We start from the raw sequence: 23,027 nt of genomic DNA, 5'->3' as shown, positions 1-23,027 counted from the left end.
CGATTTTCACAATTTGAGTGTTGATAAAATCAGAACCGGCCACGGAACCGACCCCGGTAAGGAACTTTAGAACTCACATTTTTCATCTTTATGTGATAAAAATGCATATCACATGAATTCTCTGTCCCCAAAGGCTCATTAACAAAACGGCATTATCGAGATAAATAACTGAACTTTGCAGGAGATGGCTCGGGTCATGTTGTATTCAAAAAATATTTCAAAACATTTTAGGGTTGAGGCCTTAAGCACATCATTTAATATTTCAAGTCGGGTATATTTGAGGAGTGGTTTGACTATGACATCATATTAGATCATCATGAGAAAGAAGCCAAACCTAAAATATTTTCATGATTTTGGGTGTGTATGCTATGTGTTAAATGGTTTTGATCATTTAGCCAAATTTGATTACAAGAATGACAAATATGTATTCTTCAGTTATTCAACGAATAATTGTGCTGATCTTATGTTTAATTTGAGAAACTAGAATGATTATTTAAACATCTATTCTTTTTTGCTTTAAAATTTCAATAAATTCAAAGGATTTTTTTAATAAAATATTTTCTTCTAACTTCAAAACCCATCCAACAGAAAAACTGTGGGGACCCGGACGCTGATCTTTTTCTTAATCTTCTTTTGGGATTTAATTATCAATTAAGATAAACCAGGGTCTAAAATTTTTTTTTTTAAAATGTAAATGCGGAAGGTAATGTAATCTAAATAATATACATCTCAGTATAAAATACATTTCAGTATAAAAGTACAATACTGTACAATCTAAGTCTAAGGTTCGGTTACTAAGTTCAAGTAATAAACCAAATCTACAGTAAGTCCGGAATCACCACGCTAAACTCGTCTTCTCTCGTCATCTTCTCGACCCCGATCATGCCCTACCTGTTGTCATGCACACATACAAAACAAGACAACAGCCGGATAACTCCGGTGAGAATAAATCCCAGTATAAAACATGGTAAGCATGTATAGAAACAATCTAAATCTTAAAACATGCTATCATGATCATATTCAAAAGTAATAGATTTCATAATCTATGAAATCAAATCAAAATAAGCATGCAACTCCATTCAGATAAACATGCAATTTAAATCAAATCATATAAACATGTTGTCATAACTGAAAGCAATACACATGAGTTTCATAGTCTATGAAACCATATCCATAAACACATGCAGTTCTAGTCAAATCATGTCTAGACTCGACTCAACTATAACTCTAGGGATCCCGGTGTGAATAAGATGTCAATGGCTGTCACCTACCCTCCCAATCGGGGTGACTGTACGTCTTATTCCTAGACTTCGGTCTGAGCTGTATCGAGTAATCTACAATAAGAAGGTGTCTGCTCCTACGTAACGATACACTGAACGTCTAGAAGTCTGACTATCTGTCAAACTTTCCTATCTCAAATGCAATGTATAACAATCTGTAAACAAAGCATGCTCATTTCCAAAAGATTTGAATATAAAGTCTATAAACAAATCATAATCATATAAGAAGATAAACAATAATCAAGTATGTGATTTTATTGAGAAACTCAAATGGGATCTGATTTGAGTTGTATCTTACCAGATATCACATGAATTATACATTTGTCGTCCCGGTCTGACGAAGACGAAGTCTCGAAGTTAAATCTGTCCATATCAATCTGATAATGACAAATCACATAAATACAATATCAGTATATATCTCAGTTCAGAATATGTTCTGATCAATACTCAACTCGGTATACAATCTGATCCAAGTCAACAATATAACAATGAATCTCAATCAATATCATATCTGATCAATCTAAATCAATACTGATGTTTCGACGGCATAACAATACAATCTGAATAACCCCGTCAATCTGAACATCACATATATAATACCAGAACTCATAATCAATACTGACATAACTCATAATCTCAACGATAACACAAATCTGATATCGAATCTCTGTCAATATCTTTCGAAAATCATAACAATTACAGAAACAGTCTGTTCTTTAATCTGACTTCAATTCTATAATATCTACGGTAGCAGAAACATCATATCTGAATCACATGCAATTCTAGCAACATCATATTTTCAAAACATCTCAAAACGTAACAAAACTTACGTCCTTGTGTAGCTCTTGGTGAGAGGAGCTCAAAACCGAAATCGGATTTAAATTCTGATAGACGGTTCACACGGAATCGAAATTTTAAAGAAAATAAAAGCTTGAGAATTTCCATGGAAGCTTTCGGTTTTCCTCATGCAATTCTGAATTTTTAAAGTGCACAATGACACGTTCAAGGGGTGACCAAGACAAGTGTCCCACTCAATTTTTCATATTTGCACTTTAGTCCCTCAACTTTTCACTAATTGCAAATTGGCCCCGCTTAATCTTTTTATTTCAATTCAATCCTAAATAATTGCAAACATCTTGGAATATAATTCAACACTCCAAAATTTTCCAATTACATACGCTCGGATTAAAATAATATCATCTTTATTATCTCGGGCCTTACATTTCTCCCCCTCTTAGATTTGAGTTCGTCCTCGAACTCATAAACAATCAATTCAGAGATATACGAGAAGAAATGTATACTAGAGTTTAAATCAAAACTCAAATCCCTGATCCCCATCTAGAATAAGAATTTATGAAGTATGCTATCATAATACTTCTTAAATTAACTCTGACAGAATCAATCTTGCCATGTTGGTTATACAACATCCGTATAGACCAATCATAATTCATCACATATCAGTACCATCTGCTGTTATCAAATCAGTTTATCCCGATCAAGGACATATACCATCTTCAGCTTCAAGTACCAATCGTCATCATCCGACGTTGGTTTCTTAAATCTGTCATTTCTGAGCTATCTTTATTCCTTTCTGAATCTTCTTTATAAGGACTCTGTAGTTCTCACTGTCCAATGCGTCGTCTGTAACTATCTCAGTACTCTTTTGATAGCTATCACCACACAATCACCCATAAAGTAACAATACCCCATGTCAACTAGTGCTAACATCCAGCACTACCGCTCTCTGGATATCTTCCATATCTGGATAATACACTCTGGCTATCCGTCGATCGGTGAAAAATTTGGGAAATAACGTATGGTATACTCTGCCATGTGTGCAAAATAAATCACAATCACAATCTGATACATTTTATTGCAACATTCTGTGCAATCTGACCATTTCTTTGACATCAATCTGTGTCATTTGCTCATGTTTGTACACCATCTTGTACAAACTGATAGATATAGATTGAACAGTCTGTCAATCACAATCATATCATCTTAACATCTGAAGAGAAATAGCCGTAATATCATTACTAAAATCATAGAAATGAACTCTCATTTCTATTCAGAATTATACCAATTCTGTAATAATTCTTCTGAGTTCTATCTTTCTGTCTTTATCTAGTGGCGATTCAGACATTTCAGTACAATTTCTGCCAATATTTCAGAACAAATTCTGTCACAGCTGATCCAATCTGTCTATATCAATATTATCTGCTCGAATATAATACATTCTCAATCATCAGAATGAAAACTGAAGTCACTACAGCGCATTTCTGACACTATCTGTGATTTCAACTTCGAACTATTCGGCATAACAATCAGTTAATAATAAAATTTAAAGAAGAAATACCTACCTGGTATTCGACTCTGACTATCAATATCAATTCTGTTATACAATACTGAAACATTCTGATATCACAAGCTAGTCAATTTCATACAAAACACAAAATCATATATCTGTTACTCTGTTAGATGTTCTGCTCTGATTATCACATTCAAGTTCTGAACATTCTGATCAAATTTCTGAATCACTGAAATTCTCAAATTCAACTCTGATTCGGTTGGAACTGTATATACTCTCAACGGTTTACAACAATCTGTATCATATACGGATTCAAAACAACAGTAATATCAAATCAGATACAAAATATCAGTAACCTATACAGATCTAGTGAGTTCAGTGAACTCATAAAACAACTAGTTCTAGTAAATATCTTCATGTCATTCTGATCAACTGCTATATCTCATCTGCAATTAAAATGTGCTCCCAACCAATATAAGATATCACGAATACTGATTTAGAACAATAACAATACACAGCAGATATAAGGCAATAATTGAATAAGATAATCTGTCAAATCAGACACAATAATTTCTGACATTTCTGACATTTCTGAAATTTCTGATCTTCTGACATCGGTATCATTCTCAATCACTGATCCCAATCTCATCTGTGTCAAGGTCAATCTGTATACTAATTTCAGATATCACTTACTCTGAATACAATTTGTTTCAAGCGGAATTCTTATCTGAATAATTTCTGTATATAATAATCCTAATTCTCAGAATATTCACTACAATCTTCAAATATTCAATTCTTTCAATTCGGTATGTATTATTCTGTATATTCAGTATCATTCTGTACTGAATCTAACATACAAACAATACCTGATCTACATTCAATTTCTGAAGTTTATCTTTATGAGATCACCACAAATCTGAAATCTTATCTAGGCAATATCAGTCAATTCGTCTATCATTGACAAATCTGCCAGTGCTATGCTCGATTTCAGTAAATCTACTGAATACATAAGGATACTATATGTTCCTTTCTGTATTAATCGAGTCATATACAATACGGATATCAAAGGAATTCTAAATCTAGAATCCTTATCGTGGTATCTCCACTGATCAGTCATCTCTGGTCTGACTCTTACCATTTCTGGAAAAATTCTACAATATGTCTGTACTTGTTCAGCATATACATATCAATAATGCGTTCAAATCAGAAAACACAAGTACATCATAATCTATCTCTATTTCATTCTCATCTTACTGTAGTATACACTATATACAGAAATCTTTGATATCAACATTTCCTCAACAAGCAAGGACATCAATACTACAGTACATACAAACCCAACTGATACAGCATATCTCCATGCAACTCAGTCAAAGATATTCTTAACAAATGCATTAGTATATATCAATACATATGCAATAGAATCATAAAGAATAGTACCTGTTGTGAATTCTGGATCTGTGTTTTCAATTGAACTCTGTTTCCTACAATCTTCGGGAACGCTTATGGGGACAAACTTTAGCAAAGTGTCCCGGCTGTCCACAAATATTGCATCTACCAGTCACTCCCTGGCATTGCTCGATGGGATGTCTCCCTCCGCAACTCCTGCAATATACTCCAGTATGGCTCGGACTAGAACCACTGGAACTCGAGGAACCACTCCCTAACTTCTTGAATGGCTTCTTTCGAGCTTTCAGCAATTCTTGATTCCCACTCGTACTGCCGCGATCAATTCTGAGAGGGGATTGCTGTATCTGGGGTTGCTTCACACCCAACCTCCCTAGCTGTCTAATCAGACTCGCCTCAGCTCTCTTTGCTCTACTCAGGATGTCAGCAAAATGGTAAGGTCGCTGCAAATTCATCAATGCAACTACCTCCGAATTCAACCCTCTGATGAACTGATTCACTACAGCTTCATCATTTCCAGCTAAATGAGGAGCAAAACGCAGTAAAGTAGAGAATCTAGCAGCATATTCGTCAATATTCAGTTGACCTTGGCTCAAATTCTCAAATTCTGCTCTTTTGTCCTCTCGGTAAGAAACGGAGAAAAATCTTTGATAGAATTCAGTTTTGAAGACTTCCCACGTGATCACAGTACCACGTTGTGCTAATACTCCTTTGATTGTAATCCACCAACTTATGGCCGCCTCTCGTAACTGGTGAAATACCAATTTAACTCTCTGTTCATCTGTACAATCCAGTAGATCAAATAGTATTTCTATGTCGCCAACCCAGTTCTGACAATTTTCAGATGTCTCGGTACCACTCAGAATCGGCGGCTGAAATAACTGAAGTTCTGCCAACTTTACTTCTATCTGAGTTTCTGATGCATTTATCTGTTCAGACGAAGTACTGCCCTTTTTTGAAATTCTCCGTGGAGGTATATCTGAATATCAAACAAATTAATACACAATCTATATAAGATGTCTCAGCCCTCCTCTGATCATATACCTCTGATTCAGACTCGGTTCTGATTCAGTCTTGGTAATTACATGCTGTAATCAACTCAGATAACAAACAACATGTAATAGGGAAAGCAAAAAATCATGCTAGCACACACAATGTAAGTCAACATTAACATAATTCTCATGCTAGCAATCACATGCAAGGAAGACAATTCAATCTACCCCGCTCATTCTCTACTATCTCATTCTAAAAGATCTATCAGTTCTGACTATCTTAATCTAAAGGATCTATCGTTCTGATAACACCTGTTGTGGGGACCCGGACGCTGATCTTTTTCTTAATCTTCTTTTGGGATTTAATTATCAATTAAGATAAAACAGGGTCTAAAAATTTTTCTTTTTAAAATGTAAATGCGGAAGGTAATGGAATCTAAATAATATACATCTCAGTATAAAATATATTTCAGTATAAAAGTACAATACTGTACAATCTAAGTCTAAGGTTCGGTTACTAAGTTCAAGTAATAAACCAAATCTACAGTAAGTCCGGAATCACCACGCTAAAATCGTCTTCTCTCGTCATCTTCTCGACCCCGATCATGCCCCACCTGTTGTCATGCACACATACAAAACAAGACAACAGCCGGATAACTCCGGTGAGAATAAATCCCAGTATAAAACATGGTAAGCATGTATAGAAACAATCTAAATCTTAAAACATGCTATCATGATCATATTCAAAAGTAATAGATTTCATAATCTATTAAATCAAATCAAAATAAGCATGCAACTCCATTCAGATAAACATGCAATTTAAATCAAATCATATAAACATGCTGTCATAACTGAAAGCAATACACATGGGTTTCATAATCTATGAAACCATATCCATAAACACATGCAGTTCTAGTCAAATCATGTCTAGACTCGACTCAACTATAACTCTAGGGATCCCAGTGTGAATAAGACGTCAATGGCTGTCACCTACCCTCCCAATCGGAGCGACTGTACGTCTTATTCCTAGACTTCGGTCTGAGCTGTATAGAGTAATCTACAATAGGAGGGTGTCTGCTCCTACGTAACGATACACCGAACGTCTAGAAGTCTGAATATCTGTCAAACTTTCCTATCTCAAATGCAATGTATAACAATCTGTAAACAAAGCATGCTCATTTCCAAAAGATTTGAATATAAAATCTATAAACAAATCATAACCATATCAGAAGATAAACAATAATCAAGTATGTGATTTTATTGGGAAACTCAAATGGGATCTGATTTGAGTTGTATCTTACCAGATATCACATGAATTATACCTTTGTCGTCCCGGTCTGACGAAGACGAAGTCTCGAAGTTAAATCTGTCCATATCAATCTGATAATGACAAATCACATAAATACAATATCAGTATATATCTCAGTTCAGAATCTGTTCTGATCAATACTCAACTCGGTATACAATCTGATCCAAGTCAACAATATAACAATGAATCTCAATCAATATCATATCTGATCAATCTAAATCAATACTGATGTTTCGACGGCATAACAATACAATCTGAATAACCCCGTCAATCTGAACATCACATATATAATACCAGAACTCATAATCAATACTGACATAACTCATAATCTCAACGATAACACAAATCTGATATCGAATCTCTGTCAATATCTTTCGAAAATCATAAAAATTACAGAAACAGTCTGTTCTTTAATCTGACTTCAATTCTATAATATCTACGGTAGCAGAAACATCATATCTGAATCACATGCAATTCTAGCAACATCATATTTTCAAAACATCTCAAAACGTAACAAAACTTACGTCCTTGTGTAGCTCTTGGTGAGAGGAGCTCAAAACCGAAATCGGATTTAAATTCTGATAGACGGTTCACACGGAATCGAAATTTTAAAGAAAATAAAAGCTTGAGAATTTCCATGGAAGCTTTCGGTTTTCCTCATGCAATTCTGAATTTTTAAAGTGCACAATGACACGTTCAAGGGGTGACCAAGACAAGTGGCCCACTCAATTTTTCATATTTGCACTTTAGTCCATCAACTTTTCACTAATTGCAAATTGGCCCCCGCTTAATCTTTTTAATTCAATTCAATCCTAAATAATTGCAAACATCTTGGAATATAATTCAACACTCCAAAAGTTTCCAATTACATACCCTCGGATTAAAATAATATCATCTTTATTATCTCGGGCCTTACAAAAACTAATAATTTAAAAACCTCAAATACATAAAAATCCATAAATCGTCAATTACAAAATCGTACGTCAATGTTAAAATAATCCAACGACTAAACTTCAAAATAAAGCAAAAAATCTTTAAATAAATAATCCTCAAAATTTTTACTTTAAAACTTTAAATCGTAAGCTAATGCGGAAAATAAAAGTCTCTCGGGAGTGTACTGTCAGACCTGATCCACTCAAGCGTTAGCACCTCCCTAAAAATCATCCTCACCTGCAACCATCCAAACGTAAAGAATCTATTGACTAATGACTCGGCATGTTCTAACCATACGTATCAAATAATACATATACAGACACATGCATTTAAAAATCATACTTTTATTTAAAATAAGTTGTCATAAAATTTGTAAGCATAAATAAATCATAAATTATTAAATCATAAAGCCTTTCATCATCATATATCATTTTGGATGAAGTTTTATTCTTGAAAGTGACTATCCTTTATCCTTTATGAGTCATCCTATGGTTGACTGATTAGTCTATATACACCAAGTACCTGGGGATGGAGCGTTAGCAACTCTCGTCACTAAGCCATGACCAAATATGTAAATACGATTGTTGGGCTCCTTATGGGGTCTTCTCCCATAAACGGGCTCCCTCTAGGGTATTTTTCCTCACGATATCCCCATTATATCCTTTGCGTTACATTCGATTCACATATTTCAAAATATTTTTCTCTTTCCTTTTATTTATAAAAATATCGCTTTCATCCAAAAGTCATAAAATAGCATTTTTCAGAAAAATCATACATCCTTTGTATATATCATAAAATATCATATTTTCATCATAAACCTTTTAAAATATCATTTAGAATGTATTATGATTCTTCGGGACGCTGCCAAACATTTCGAACTACCAGAGATGTAAAATGATCATTTTATCCCTGAACCTCGAACTTCCCAATTTTTACTTTTTCTTAATTTTCTTAACTCGAGCCTATCCTGAACCATCATATAAGCTTAATTTTTACTTCTAATAATTTTCTTAAATGTAAACCCGAGTCTCTCGATTTAATTACTTAATCACTAAATCGTAAAACGTTTGAATCGCGAATAATTTCAAAATTTAATATTTTCTTCCTTGATTTTTAAACTTAGACTTTTCATCCCTAACTACCCCTATGAGTCATGAACCATCCATCGTGAACCATGATTCGAGCCCGTTCTCTTTTCCTAGCCAAAACTGAATCATTCTCTCATTCATAAGCCATGGTTTCTCAAATACCCGAGCCACCCTCGAGACATCTCGGACCAGACCATGCACAGACCCTAGCCTACCCTCATGGACCCTACCTAAACCACCACAACCGAGCACACATGCCCTACACCTTGCAGCAAGTTGCGCAAACGCAAGCATGAGCAAGCTCACGGCTGCTACTCCTCCAAGACAACCTATACCAGCCGCCTAGGGACCTATCTAGGACAGCACCAGACCCTGTTGAGCCAACCTCCGACCAGTCATAACCCTGAACACAGCCCTCACCTACCATCTCATAATCGAGCCCTAATTCCTATCCCAAGGCCGCAGCTCTCTCTTCCTTCGAGCCCTGATGATTCCGGTCACCCTAGGACCCTTCCTACTCTTTGAACCAAGCCATGCTCAGGGCCTGAACCGAGCGCTGGGCGCTACCTCCCCTAGCCGAGCCATCATGTCCCCAAAACTCTATGGATAACTAGAAAACCCTAGGTTCATCTTCCCCTTAACATTTCTCTTTTCCCGCCTACGTTCTTCCGTTAAACGACTATTTTTAGGACCCATAAACGTCTTTTATTGAAACATGTCCCTTAAGAATCATAAAGCGTCTCAAGCAAACGTAAAAACGTAAAAACTTTGTAAGATATTCGTCTAAACGTTAAATAGTTTGATCAATATAATTTTGCATGCTTCAAAACGTAAAACACACATTACAGATTGAATGGTGAAAAAGAAAGTTTAGAAGCATGTCTTTGCGTTTAGAAAGCTTGAATATTCAATCGTTGGCGCGGGTTGCAAAGAAGAACGAACGAACAACGAATTACATTGGATTTTTGATCTCCAATTTTTCGAAAAATTTCAGTTTGTGATGTGTGTGTGTTTTTCAAAAATCGTTGGCATCGCATGTACTATTCGAAAAATCCTTCTCTAACGTACATCTCATACTCTGGTCAGAGATTACACGAACCATAATTTCATCAGATCATATAGGATATCCAGACCCACAGGTGAGCGGTGAATCCCCGACTACAATGCACTAGCTCCTATATGTGTCGCATCTGTACCCAACCTCGTCACCTGATGACTCTCCTGGAGCCGGTAAACAAGTCAAAGTACAGCCCTAGCAATAGAGCCTCAGTGTTGTCCCGGGTCGTAAGGACTAATGGTGTACAATCATAACCACATACTTATCCTCTCGATAAATGATAACCACTTGAAAAGTCTGAGGGAGGGTTGTTCGGTGTAATCATCATATGACTACCCATCTGCATGTTTGGACATCTCCATGCCCTTACTAAGAAACGCGGTACACAACATCAAATATGCTAGTCTCGAGCTCAATCGACCTTTATCCATGTTTTAGGCGGCTGAATCGACTAGGAACGAATTTAGATCATACAGTGTTTACAAATGAGTTTCAAAATCGAATTACGATTCATTTGTATTAAAATATAATCAAGGTCTTTATCTATGTTGTTCACATGGGTATACAGATAAAGAAATAACAAACCATAAAATAATGAATAATATTAAAATAAAGATTGTTTATTACAACTAAGTCAATAAAATCACTAACCAACGGTTGGCTTATAGGACATCTACTCTAACAGTTCTTCGCTTATGTCATGCAAGATTTTGTTTCTCAAGCAGATGAATGGACTTGTTTTGCTCTTATTTTGAATTCAAATTGAACATTAGAGTCTTAATTCATGTTTATGGTTGTAATGTGCTATTCTTTTCTAAAGGTAACCAAAGATCAGGAACTCAAAAGTTATATAAATTATACACAAAAAGACGCAAATATTGTTCAAATTATATATTTTGTCACGTATATACTATGCTTGCGCATCATGCGTATAAAACTTATATGGGATATAATAGAGAATTTTTCTTGGAATAGACTTCCAATTTGACACTTTTTGAACACCAAAAGGAATTAAATATGAAAAGTAGGATCCAAATCGGTAGATACATTTTAGCCTCAGAACATTATTATGACCAACGCAAAATAAGGAACCGACGCCTCTCCTCAATGGATGTCCTAAAACATAGCGGAGAGACGATCGATCCTTCATGTCTTTTACTCCCATTTCATCCTCTATAAAATCGACTCTTAACACAAGATTTACAAATTGTACTACGCAAACAAAAAGAGAAGAGAGAAGAAAAAAAGAAAAATAATAATAATGGCAAAGGCCGTTGCTCTCATCTCTGCGTTCTGCATCATCGCCTTTGCCGCCGTCACCGCCCACGCCCATGCCCATTCCCAAGAAGTGTTCAATGTTGAAGGCGACGTCTACTGCGATCCCTGCCGACTTCAGTTCCAGACCAAGCTCAGCACGAAACTCCCAGGTATGCCTCCATATATATATATATATATATATATATATATATATATATATATATATATAGTTTTTTTATGATGCTTACCGCTCGTGTTCATCTCTGTGCTATCAATAAGTTGTCACTCACCTATTGGATAAGATGAAACATGTCAAAGTTTTATATCCAAGAGGTGAGTATCACCTCATTGGTGGTCACAGAGATTGACACGATTCATGGACAATATATCAAAACTATATATATATATTCATGCATGCATGGATTATATCGATCGATGATCCATGCTTGGATGCACCTAGTATATTAAACATAATGGTCACGAAATTGCAGGTGCTACGGTGAGATTGGTGTGCACGGACGCTGTAACGAAAGCGGTGACATACAGTGTGGAGGGCGTAGCCAACGCCGACGGGCACTACAGCCTGTCAGTGGTCGGGGATCACGAGAAAGAAATCTGCGAAGTGATGCCGGTTGCATCGCCGAGGAGCGATTGCGCCGAGCTCATGAATGACATCGCATCATCAAGAATCGTATGCACCCGAAACAGCGGAATCCATGAGGCCGTCCGCTTCGCTAACCCACTCGGATTCATGACCAAGGATATCTTTCCCGAATGCCTCAATGTTATCAAGGACTTGGAATTGTTCGTGGAAGCTTAATTAGATTGGCTTCATAATTTCTATATTTAGTCGTTTTACACGACAAATTATTACATGCAGTACACTTCCATTTTGTATTTTTGCTATTTCATCAGTATTTTAATCTTACTATAAAGAAAATAAAATACTGTAGCATTTAGATATATCATTATATTATAAAATAACTCATAGTTACCTATAATTATTTTTTTAGTTTATTTTATGTTAATAGTATTATATTGTAAGTTGACATAAAGTTATAATGTTTTAATTCTTGAATAAGCGTTCTCATTCCTAAGATGAACCAAACTTGAAGATTGAAATAAGTTCCAATCACAACATATTCTCATGTGCCAAAAGTATGCCTTTAGAATAATCTTAAACAATATAATTATAATTAATCAAAACTGTAATGAAACAATGATAAATTTGGAAATTAGGCCAATGGTCAAGGCCGTAGAGTTGGCTGAAATAATCAATAAAGTGTACTACTCAATTAATGGATATATTACTTTTGGTGTAAAGACATAAATATCTGTGATCAATATGAGATATCTGAGTTCGATTTCAAGTGATAATGAAAAAAAATTGTGCATAATGTTCAAGCCTTCTTCTGGATGTCCTAAATTTTATGTAAATAGAAACTCAAATTTGTGTCCCTTGAGTTAATTAGGCCATCTCCATCTCCTCTCCCTTGAGTTAATTCTGGATGTCCTGGACTTAAGCCGACTACTTATCCAAGACTTTAGTTGGGCTGCTTCCAGCTAGTTATCTTAAAGTCAGACTGGATATTTCTACTTTAGCTCAAGTTGTTTCAAAGAATCAAACTCATGAATGTTTAAGAGTACTATAGTTGCACATTGGTCTCTAGTTGTTATGCTCGTGCATCAAGATATTTTGTATGCAAACTAGCCAGTTTTCCAGAAGATCTTTTGACCAATCAATGTGCATTAGTAGACGTCTCCAGTTGTGTAAAATGTTTTCTAATAAGACAAATATACGTGTATGATTTTCTATCTTATGAATCAAATTTTCTCTATATTTGGATACATGTCATTTAGCATTAATTGTGGAATATTATGAAGAGAAATGAGAAAAAAGATAGTTTGCTTTTATATCGACTACCAGTACAAGTTGAACGTTGAAGCAAAAGTTAACATTGGAAAAGTTCAACTATTTAAGGACTTTTTAAATAAATATTATAAATTTTAAAAATTTTAAAAGAATATGATAAGGTGGGGTTTGTAACCCCGCTTCATTGAGGAGTCGGGGTCTGAGACCCCGACTGCTAATTGTGTTTTTCGAGGAGTCGGGGTTTGAGACCCCGACTCCTTGACCGCTACAGTAACCACCGCGAATCTCGGGACAAATGTCTGATTGAAATATATTCATTGAATCCTCTTTTGTTTTTTTATGCTTTCTTCCCACTATATATGTATAACTTACATGACTAATAATTCATTCGTCATTCATTCGTCCCACTATATATGTATAACTTACATGAATAATAATTCATTCGTATTGACATTGATGAAGATGCATTCGGCGATGATGTGGTAGTGTATTTTATAGCTGAATGTTGGTTATATATAAAGGTATTTTTTCTTCAACATTTTGTTTCAATTTTATTTACATGTACTAATTAAAATGAACTTTTTTTTCTCTCTAAAATCAATCACTTTACGATCATGGTTAATTTATTCAGAATTTCATAGTTTTATAACATATGTTGTGTTGTGATTAATTATAATTATATTCACGTAACACAGAAAATGGACACTATATCAGTGGCGTTGTATGTCAATGGTTATGTAGTTGCACAACAAGGAACTGTGGAATACAGCAAGCCTGCTGTGAAGATGATGATGGTACCACGGTCCATAACTTATTCTGATTTGATGAAGAGATTGTATAAAAAGTTAAATATTAACAGCAAGGAATTTATGCTGAAGTTGACAACCAAATATGCCTACATGGAGATGACGCATAGAATAGAGTTTCAACTTTGTATCGAAGATGACGATAATTTACATTTTATGACATCTCAGATTGACCTGCAGTGTTTACATTTGTATATTGAGTCTGAGTCGGTACAAAATAATGTTTGTTCCAATGATCTAGAAGCCTACATCCCATGTATTACACAAGGATTTAGTACAATGGGCTTCGATGATGGAGGAGGCACTTCAAATGTTGTTGTGGGTGAAGATGAACAGCCAAATAATTGGGATCGATATGCGAATAATCATGTGGTTGAACAAACCATTCCATGGGCAGATGATGGGCGTAGATGGGAGTCTAGTGCAAGAAGAAGGTGTAATCCGTATGAAATTACTCCGTTCACATCATATGATGAACAAACGAGACGTGATTTCTTTATGGATAGTTACCACGATGAGGATACTGATGAAGATTCACCTTCCAACGATTCTGAAGATGGTAATGTTGATGAAAATGATGATAATAATGCATTTGAACGTGATGTCGGTTATTCACAAGGTCCAAATGAGGGTACATCATCTCAAGCATGGAGGCAAGGTACGGTGCCTGACAATATTCAAGCGGATAGGTCGATAATCTGTGAAGATCCACCATTTTTCAGCCAAGTGTACGATGAGCAAATTCCAGATTCTACAGATCTCCCATATGCAAGTCTCACGACCTATTACAACCCTGAAAGAGGCGATTTGTGCATCAACATGATATTCAAGGACAAAAAAGAACTGATTGCCAGGGTCAAGGACTACTCTGTTAGGGTCGCACGACGTGAGTACCGTGTCGTCCAAAGCTCACCGACGTTCTGGAAAGTTTGCTGCAAAAATAAGTCTTCAACTATGCCATGTCATTGGGGTCTTCGAGCATCGCTCAAGGTGAAATCGGGCTATTGGAAAATCACTAAGTATGGAGGGTCACATACGTGTATCTCTAGTCATGTCGGCCTTGACCATCATAACATGGACATGAACATGGTGGCAAACACTCTTGTGGGTATAGTTCGTTGTGACCCTTCATACGAAATCAAATATGTAATGCAACTGATTAAGGACAAATTTGGGTACAATATTTCGTATCACAAGGCATGGCATAGCTTGAGGCGATCTGTTGAGAATGTTTATGGAACATGGGAAAGTTCTGTTCGACGACTATCGAGATATATGGGCGCCCTCGTGAAGCACAATCCAGGCTCTATCGTTGAGTGGAACCATATTGATACGTATAACCCAACAGTGAAGATTTTGAACTATGTGTTTTGGGCATTCAGACCGTGCATAGATGGGTTTGAACATTGTCGTACGGTTATTAGCATTGACGGAACCCACTTATATACCAAGTACAAGCACAAAATGTTGATAGCAGTGGGATTGGATGCAAACAATCAGGTATTGCCATTGGCTTTTTCGATTGTTGATGAAGAGACGTACGACTCATGGAAATGGTTTCTTGATAATCTAAGCAAACATGTCATTCGTGGGGCTAGAGGTATATGTCTTATCTCTGATAGGCATCGGGCTATTGTAAGCGCCGTGGATAATGTACCAGATTTCAAACCTCCTCGTGGAGTACATCGTTTTTGTTTGCGCCATGTATGCTCAAACTTCAACAATCAGTTTAAGAATGTTCATTTGAAAGATCTTTGTTGGCGAGCGGGCACTCAACATCAGATACGTAAGTTTGATGCCACAATGGATGCAATTAAAAACCTTAACCCGAATGCATATCGATATTTGTGTGGGATTTCACGTGAGAAGTGGACGATGGCCCATGATGGTGGATGGCGTCGTGGTGTGATGACGACAAATATATCTGAGTGTTTGAATGGTGTGTTGAAGGGTGCAAGACGTCTTCCTATTTCAGCAATTGTGCAGTTAACAATTGGACGTTGTGTAAAATATTTCTTCGATCGTAAGGAAAGAATTACCTATATGGTGGCAAACAACCAACCGTGGCCTGATTTTGCATTCCACAAATACGAGAAATGGTCAATCAAATCAAGCAATCACAGTGTTAGCAGATACGAAATCAGTGACAAATCTGCATCCGTAGTAACACGAGGACGACTAGGACATAATGAACATGTACAAGTTGTGAACTTGAGTACTCGTGATTGCTCTTGCGGAAAATGGACAATTTTCGGAATACCTTGCTCTCATGCCATATGTACAGCAAAGTGGTACGGTTTGGACCCGATGGAATTAATGCAGCCGTGGCTTAGTATGCAACGATATGTTAAAACATATGAAGGAAGATTTATCCCAATACCAGATGAAGGATATTGGGATGACGCTGAATTTGAATTAAACCATAACCAATGTCGACGTGAAAAACGAAGAGCTGGTAGACATAGAACATCAAGGATACATAATGAGATGGATCGACCAACAACAAGAGAGAGACAGGCTTATGCACGTGGTGGTACATCATAACAATGGAGTTTCATGTGTTGTTTATCATAATAATATTAAGATTTGTGTTGCAAGTGAAGTGTGGTTACGTGTATTACGAATGTGTAATATCAAAAGTTTTTAAATAATTGTAGTTGTTGTTTTGGCTGTAATTGATGTTTGATTTTTTACTTTGACTATTGATATTTTATTCTGTCAATAAATTTATATAATGTTATATGATTTATATAAGTATAATTCAATATTTCAACTTAGTTAATTACATATAAGTTAACGCTTTTTAAAATAAATTTTATTACATAGTATTATAATAATAAATTCAAATATATGATATTTTATTGTATAATATATATTATACAAATGACATTATATATCATATTATTTTCAAATAAAAATATCATAACACGTCCAAAATACAAATACCAAAATAAAACAACAAACTACAATTGACGAGAATATGAAACCGACATGCATAGAGGATATACTAATACTAGTAGTAATAGAAATGGCTAGTGCCACAACCACGTGGTATACGCACTCGTAGACTTCTTCGAAAGTTCAACTGTTCTGCTTCCATATCCGTATTATGTTCTGTCTCCGTATTGTGTTCTCTGTTTAAACCATATGGATCATTAGCAGATGATGTGGCAGAAAATCCATGGAATGGAATCGGTGAAGTCAAATAGTTTGGACGCACTTCATGATTAAACGAGCGCACTTCATCATCAAACTGTCGATGGTCAGAATTTAGTAGATCAGTGAATGATACACTGTTAGCAACGTACGGAGTGTGAAAACCGTATTGCATTGATGGTCGATAGTCAACATTAGACACTGTTGATGGTCTATGTGACGTTCCAGACATGTCATGACCACGTGATGACCCACGCATGCAATGTCCATGTGAAGTGGCAGTGACATCGAATCCATGTGGTCTACGATGTTGCTGTGAACCAGATGAGCTACTAGAACCCGATTCACGTCGTCGACGACGGCTACATTCCTCAAGATTTTGAAACGAGTTTCTACGTGGTATATCATGTTGCACTTCTTCATCATTAGATACCCTATTTAGTGCATCATGAAGACGTGAACCAATTCTCCAATCATCTTGAATGGCTTCCTCAAGTGCCTCCCTCGATTGTTCATGTACGCTAAGCCCTCTGAATCGATTTGTGAGTGTGGTTGCTTCCTCGTCCTATGTAGCACAAATCATATCAATTAAGAAAACATTAGAAAATAAGTACAAATAATTTACTTTGATAAATTTGCATTAACACTAACCACAATGGCTCGGAAATATGCTTGTCCACTGGAGTAACCAATTCCTTCGCTATTTGGAGAAATGAATCGTATAGTGATGTTGTCGTACCATTTCTTATATTGGTAGTCCACCATCATGTGTCCAGAGACGAGCATATCCTCCACGATATGTGTTTCCTTATTTTTCCATATCTCAATCGGACCACTATGAAATTTTTTCCAATCAAAATTACGATGTCCTACTCGGGACAAGTTGTGTAGATCATCCCCATCAGTTGCGGGTTCGAGAATTCGTTGTCGCATTCCAAATTGACGCAACATCCGATTTGGACGATACATTTCCACAATATCAAAACAAATTAGAGGGCATACACATCGCCATATTTCCCCTTGATGTCCTGCGATGAATGCTTGCACATCGAGCGCTTCGAAATTGTAAACAGTCCAATTAAACTGCAATTAATAAAAAAATGTAAAATCAATATGAGTGTTAATTGAATGTTAGTATTAATATTGATGAATATTGATTGATAAACACCTGACCATCTTCCATAAGATCAAGTATCTCACGTATAATACGTACTGAGTGGGTAGATGTATGAGTATGACTAAAATGACGAGCCCACCTAAACAAACAAAAATAATTTCAAATATTTTTGTAACTCAAATGCTAAATTGATTTGCAAAAATTTACCTTGCACCATAAGGAGCAATTGGAAGAATTGTATCATAGTCGTTATCATTTACATCGGGGGCTGCAGGAACAATATGGCAATAACCATGTACATCAGGACTAAGCGATGTCATCCTGCTCCATGCCCAAACCTGCATTAAAGAAAGCACCATTAACAAAGGCCTACAAATTATTTTTGGCTTACAAAAATTGTGAAATTATTATAAACAAAATAATAAAGCTACCTGTAAGATCAACAAAGGCCCACAAATTATTTTCCTCCCTATAATTGATGATTTACATAACTCGCGATACAGGAAGGATAATACAGCGCTTCCCCAACTATACCTACTCACCCGTGGAATATTAAGAAGTAGCTGCAAATACATAAGACTCACAACACCACCACGAGAATCAGGGAACATGCATCCTCCAATTACCATCAGGGCAATACATCGAGTATATTGCACCACCTCCAAGTCTGAACTGTCGTTGTCAATCTGATTTTCTCTGCAGTGTGCGTCTAAAACAGATATCGATAAGCGTCCTCCAGTCACTAAAGATGCAGTGGGTGCAAAACCTAGTAACTCGACACATTTTTGACGCCATTCTTCAGCCGTGTGACTCATGTCGGTTCCCGTTATAGGTTGGCCCTTAATATTCAAACCCCATATTATTTCAACATCCTGGAGTGTGACTGTGGCCTCACCAACACGTAGGTGGAATGTATGAGTCTCACGTCTCCACCTCTCAACTAAAGCTGTAATTTGATGATTGTCAATAGGTCGAAAGCCACATCGGAGAACACCATATAACCACATCTCATTCAAGAGGGTCAGAACACGATTGTGAATTAAGCCAGAACTATAAAGTTTCGAAATTCGGTTATCCGGTCGTCTGACTTCTAAAATGGTATCGATATTATCGCTTGATATTGTTCTTGAGATATGAGTCTCCTGCAAGTGAAGGACACTATGGTCGACCGGTTTGATATATGCCCCCATCTTGTAAAAAATAACAAGAATAATTTATTATTAATTAGAAATAATAATATTCCTTCAAAAAAATAGAAATAATAATACAAAATTATAATTATATTTTTAACATTACAATATTTTTTTAAGTCCAAAAAGCTAATAAAACATTATTTTGTTATATTTTTACAATTAATATATTTTTTAAGTGTACAAAAATTAATAAATTTATTTTAGGAAAGTTCAGTATATTTATGTTATGAGAAAAATGCTATAATATTTTTTTATATATATTTACATAAAAATATTTGAAATTATATCATTTATGATATAAAAAAATGAGTATACTATTTAATTTTTTAAATATATAAACAATATTTTTAATATTATTAATGAAAAATTTACTATTAGAAAATTTTCACGTATATATGTATATCAAATTAGTATTTATTTTGTATAACCAATTTATTTTTTTCAAACTTATCATTAAAAGCTTTGTAATTATAAAACATTTCTCTCAATCGATTTTGATAGAATTTTTTTTAAAAAAAGATTATAAATAATTATTTGATCTTAGAAAAATTTTGTATTATAAATACTAACATCTTTTTGACTATTTATACAATTTATATTTATTATGTTTAGAAAGGATATATAATAATAAATAGATATTTAGTTAGAAAAATCATATACTGATAAATATTCAGATATTGATAAATATATGAAAAAAAAAATTAAATTATAATTCAAATGTCGGTTAAAATTTGCTACAAGATTTTTATTTTATAATATTTATAAACATTTTTATACTTAAAATTTAATTAATATCACAAAATTATTTTTAATTTGCTCAAAATTTTCATTCTACTGAAAACTCATTGAATAAAAAAAGGTTTTAAAATTTATCAGATTGTATCTAAATTATATTTAATATCCAAATTCTCCAAACTAGTTAATATTCAACAATTAAATTTTGATTACTATAATTTTTCAAGGCACTCGTAACCGTTTTAACATTAATATTTGTCACTATTAAAAAATTTTAACATCTTAAATTGTATTATTTACAAAGTATGAATGAGATAACACTAAACATAACAAAGTCATGATAAATTTAATTAAAAATATTAACAATTGTTGTTTAATAAAAAAATCACTTACTTTGTTGACGAAGAACTCCAAATTATTGATTTTTCAAAAAAATTTATACCTGCAAAAGAAAAAAAATTTAAGAAAAAAAATTTAAGCTTCTTGTTAGTTCATCATAAACACAAAGTAAAGAATAAAAAAAATTGGTGTTGAAGAGGAAAAATAGATTGAAATAAGAAAAAAAAAAGATAGAAAAGAAGAAAAAACTTACATGCACCTTAGAAGAAGAACATGAGGGAAAGGAATGATAAAAGCAAGCAATTACATGTTCGAGCATCACTGATATTGCAAGTTGAATTCAGTATAGATTCACGGGTGTTCAATTTGACCATCACGAGTGTTCAATTTGGCTTTATCAGATACATTTGGCATACAAAATGACAAAAAAAAAATCAACATTAATCAATTGTAAGAAGTTGTCGGGAAAAAAAAATAAAAATAGGAGTCGGGGTCTCAAACCCCGACTCCTCGAAAAACACAATTTGAGACCCCGACTCCTCAATAAAGCGGGGTTACAAACCCCACCTTATCATATTCTTTTAAAATTTTAAAATCTGTTATATTTTTGAATTTTTTTTTAAATTTATAATATTTATTTAAAAAGTCCACTATTTAAAGATATGATTCAAGACTGGATATACTACTGAAGATTTCATAATCTTCTTTTATCAAGATCTCGAGCACCCTTAATCTTTCAATCATCAAGCTAATAAACTTTTCACATGCATATTTCAATACCTAATATTTAGTGATTACATTGTGCTATCCTATAAACTCAAGCTTTTCAAGTTATTTGTCAGAGAGTTGTATTGTGCTGTTTGAACTTAGTGTTCTAAAAGCATCTCATTTCATTTGTTGTTGAAAAGCGTACTAAGAGTTTCAGCTTAGGCAGTAGATAAGTCCTAATTGAAGTAGGTTGTTGCAAGTTGTTGTAAAACCAAGTCTTCTTGTGAATTCATTAATTGAGAGGAAGAAAGAGATACCTAAAGAATTTTGTCCTCGAACTTTCATATATCTTTTGTTATTTACGTTACGTATTATTATCTTAAATTCATTAATTTATTTTACTTGTTAAAATATCATCAAAGTGAATATATAATATCTCACTAGTCCAGCCGCCCCTTCCTCACTTCGAAAAAACCATTTTATTGTAGCCAGTTGTATCTAGTTGGTTGAGAAACAGACATTATCACCTAGCAGCTATTAAGGCCAGCTCGATTTTAGAAGACAATTTTATAAGTGTTTATTCAACCTCCTAAGCTTCATGTTCAATCCTAACAAGTGGTATCAGATAGAGTTTTATTGACCTCTAAACTACGTATATATTCAATGACTTCCTTTAACAAGATTCCAATATTTTCTAAAGAAGATTATAATGATTGGAAGAGTTGTACGCAAGCACATCTAAATGCACGAGATGATGATATGTTATCGCAGATGGTCCAATGAAGATCATGGAGGTAAATATTATTTTATTGTTTATGAGGGTGCACCTCAAATGATTGAAAAGTACCAGTCTGAGTAGACCGCTGAAGACATGAAAAGGCCAACATACACAATGTAACTAAGGATATTTTTTTACAAAACTGTGAATAAAAATATATTTAGAAAATTAAAATGCATTCCAAACTACAGAAATATGGGAAAATCTGACTCAATTATGTGAAAGAAATGACCAAATAAAAAAGAATAAGATCATTGTTTCGGTACAAAAATTTGACAACGGTCAAAATTTCTTTAACTTTGAAAACAAGGGCCATTAGATTGTAGAATCTAACAGTCCCAAGAAAGATTATAATAAATATTTTGATAAAAGGAAGTTCAGATATGACCAGAGATCATTCAAGATGAAGAAGGTACAAAAAGTGTTTGTGGCTGAGGAAAGAAAATTCAAGTGGGAAGATTCTGATTCAGAGTCATCCAGCTAAGAGATTTCATCTAGCAAGAGTATTGATAAGTGCAAGATTTGCACTTAATTTATATTAGAATCCATTTTGAATTATGCTTGTTTCGAACAGAATTATGCGTTTTTGGTTTGTTTTTGTTGTCATTCCTGAAGTGGAGAAAATAGTGGACTAAGAAAACGACGGACTGCACAACCGAGAGCTCACCCACGGCCAGTGGTGCACGCGCGA

General features: G+C 34.7%; 2 protein-coding genes across 2 annotated transcripts; one reads left to right on the top strand and one right to left on the bottom strand.

The window, feature by feature from the left end:
* Positions 1–11,565: 11,565 nt before the first annotated feature.
* On the top strand, positions 11,566–12,588 carry LOC140804937 (anther-specific protein LAT52-like). The gene is made up of 2 exons (XM_073161093.1): positions 11,566–11,801; positions 12,123–12,588. Exons 1-2 carry the CDS (start codon positions 11,636–11,638, stop codon positions 12,449–12,451), a joined length of 495 nt encoding a protein of 164 aa, XP_073017194.1. The 5' UTR covers positions 11,566–11,635; the 3' UTR covers positions 12,452–12,588.
* A 4,663-nt stretch (positions 12,589–17,251) lies between these two features.
* Positions 17,252–21,219, bottom strand: LOC140805004 (serine/threonine-protein phosphatase 7 long form homolog). The gene is made up of 7 exons (XM_073161184.1): positions 21,104–21,219; positions 20,905–20,953; positions 19,015–19,529; positions 18,791–18,921; positions 18,635–18,722; positions 18,118–18,549; positions 17,252–18,031 (listed from the first exon to the last, which is right to left on the bottom strand). The coding sequence occupies exons 3-7, from the start codon at positions 19,396–19,398 to the stop codon at positions 17,324–17,326; spliced, it is 1,743 nt and encodes a 580-aa protein (XP_073017285.1). The 5' UTR covers positions 19,399–19,529; positions 20,905–20,953; positions 21,104–21,219; the 3' UTR covers positions 17,252–17,323.
* Between the last annotated feature and the right edge of the window lie 1,808 nt (positions 21,220–23,027).

Source organism: Primulina eburnea, chromosome 11 (genome assembly GCF_022965805.1).
Source record: "Primulina eburnea isolate SZY01 chromosome 11, ASM2296580v1, whole genome shotgun sequence".
Lineage (NCBI taxonomy): Eukaryota > Viridiplantae > Streptophyta > Magnoliopsida > Lamiales > Gesneriaceae > Primulina > Primulina eburnea.
The sequence above is the reverse complement of the archived record's forward strand: the minus strand, read 5'-3'. Positions and strand labels throughout refer to the sequence as shown.

Bases quoted from the DNA above. Each gene is read 5' to 3' on its own strand.
- LOC140804937 (XM_073161093.1), top strand. From the start codon at position 11,636: ATGGCAAAGGCCGTTGCTCTCATCTCTGCGTTCTGCATCATCGCCTTT. The intron at 11,802-12,122 runs GTATGCCTCCAT...ACGAAATTGCAG, and splicing joins GCTCAGCACGAAACTCCCAG to GTGCTACGGTGAGATTGGTG.
- LOC140805004 (XM_073161184.1), bottom strand. From the start codon at position 19,398: ATGAGTCACACGGCTGAAGAATGGCGTCAAAAATGTGTCGAGTTACTA. The intron at 18,922-19,014 runs GTAGCTTTATTA...TCTTTAATGCAG, and splicing joins GGCCTTTGTTGATCTTACAG to GTTTGGGCATGGAGCAGGAT. The intron at 18,550-18,634 runs GTGTTTATCAAT...TATTAATTGCAG, and splicing joins ATCTTATGGAAGATGGTCAG to TTTAATTGGACTGTTTACAA.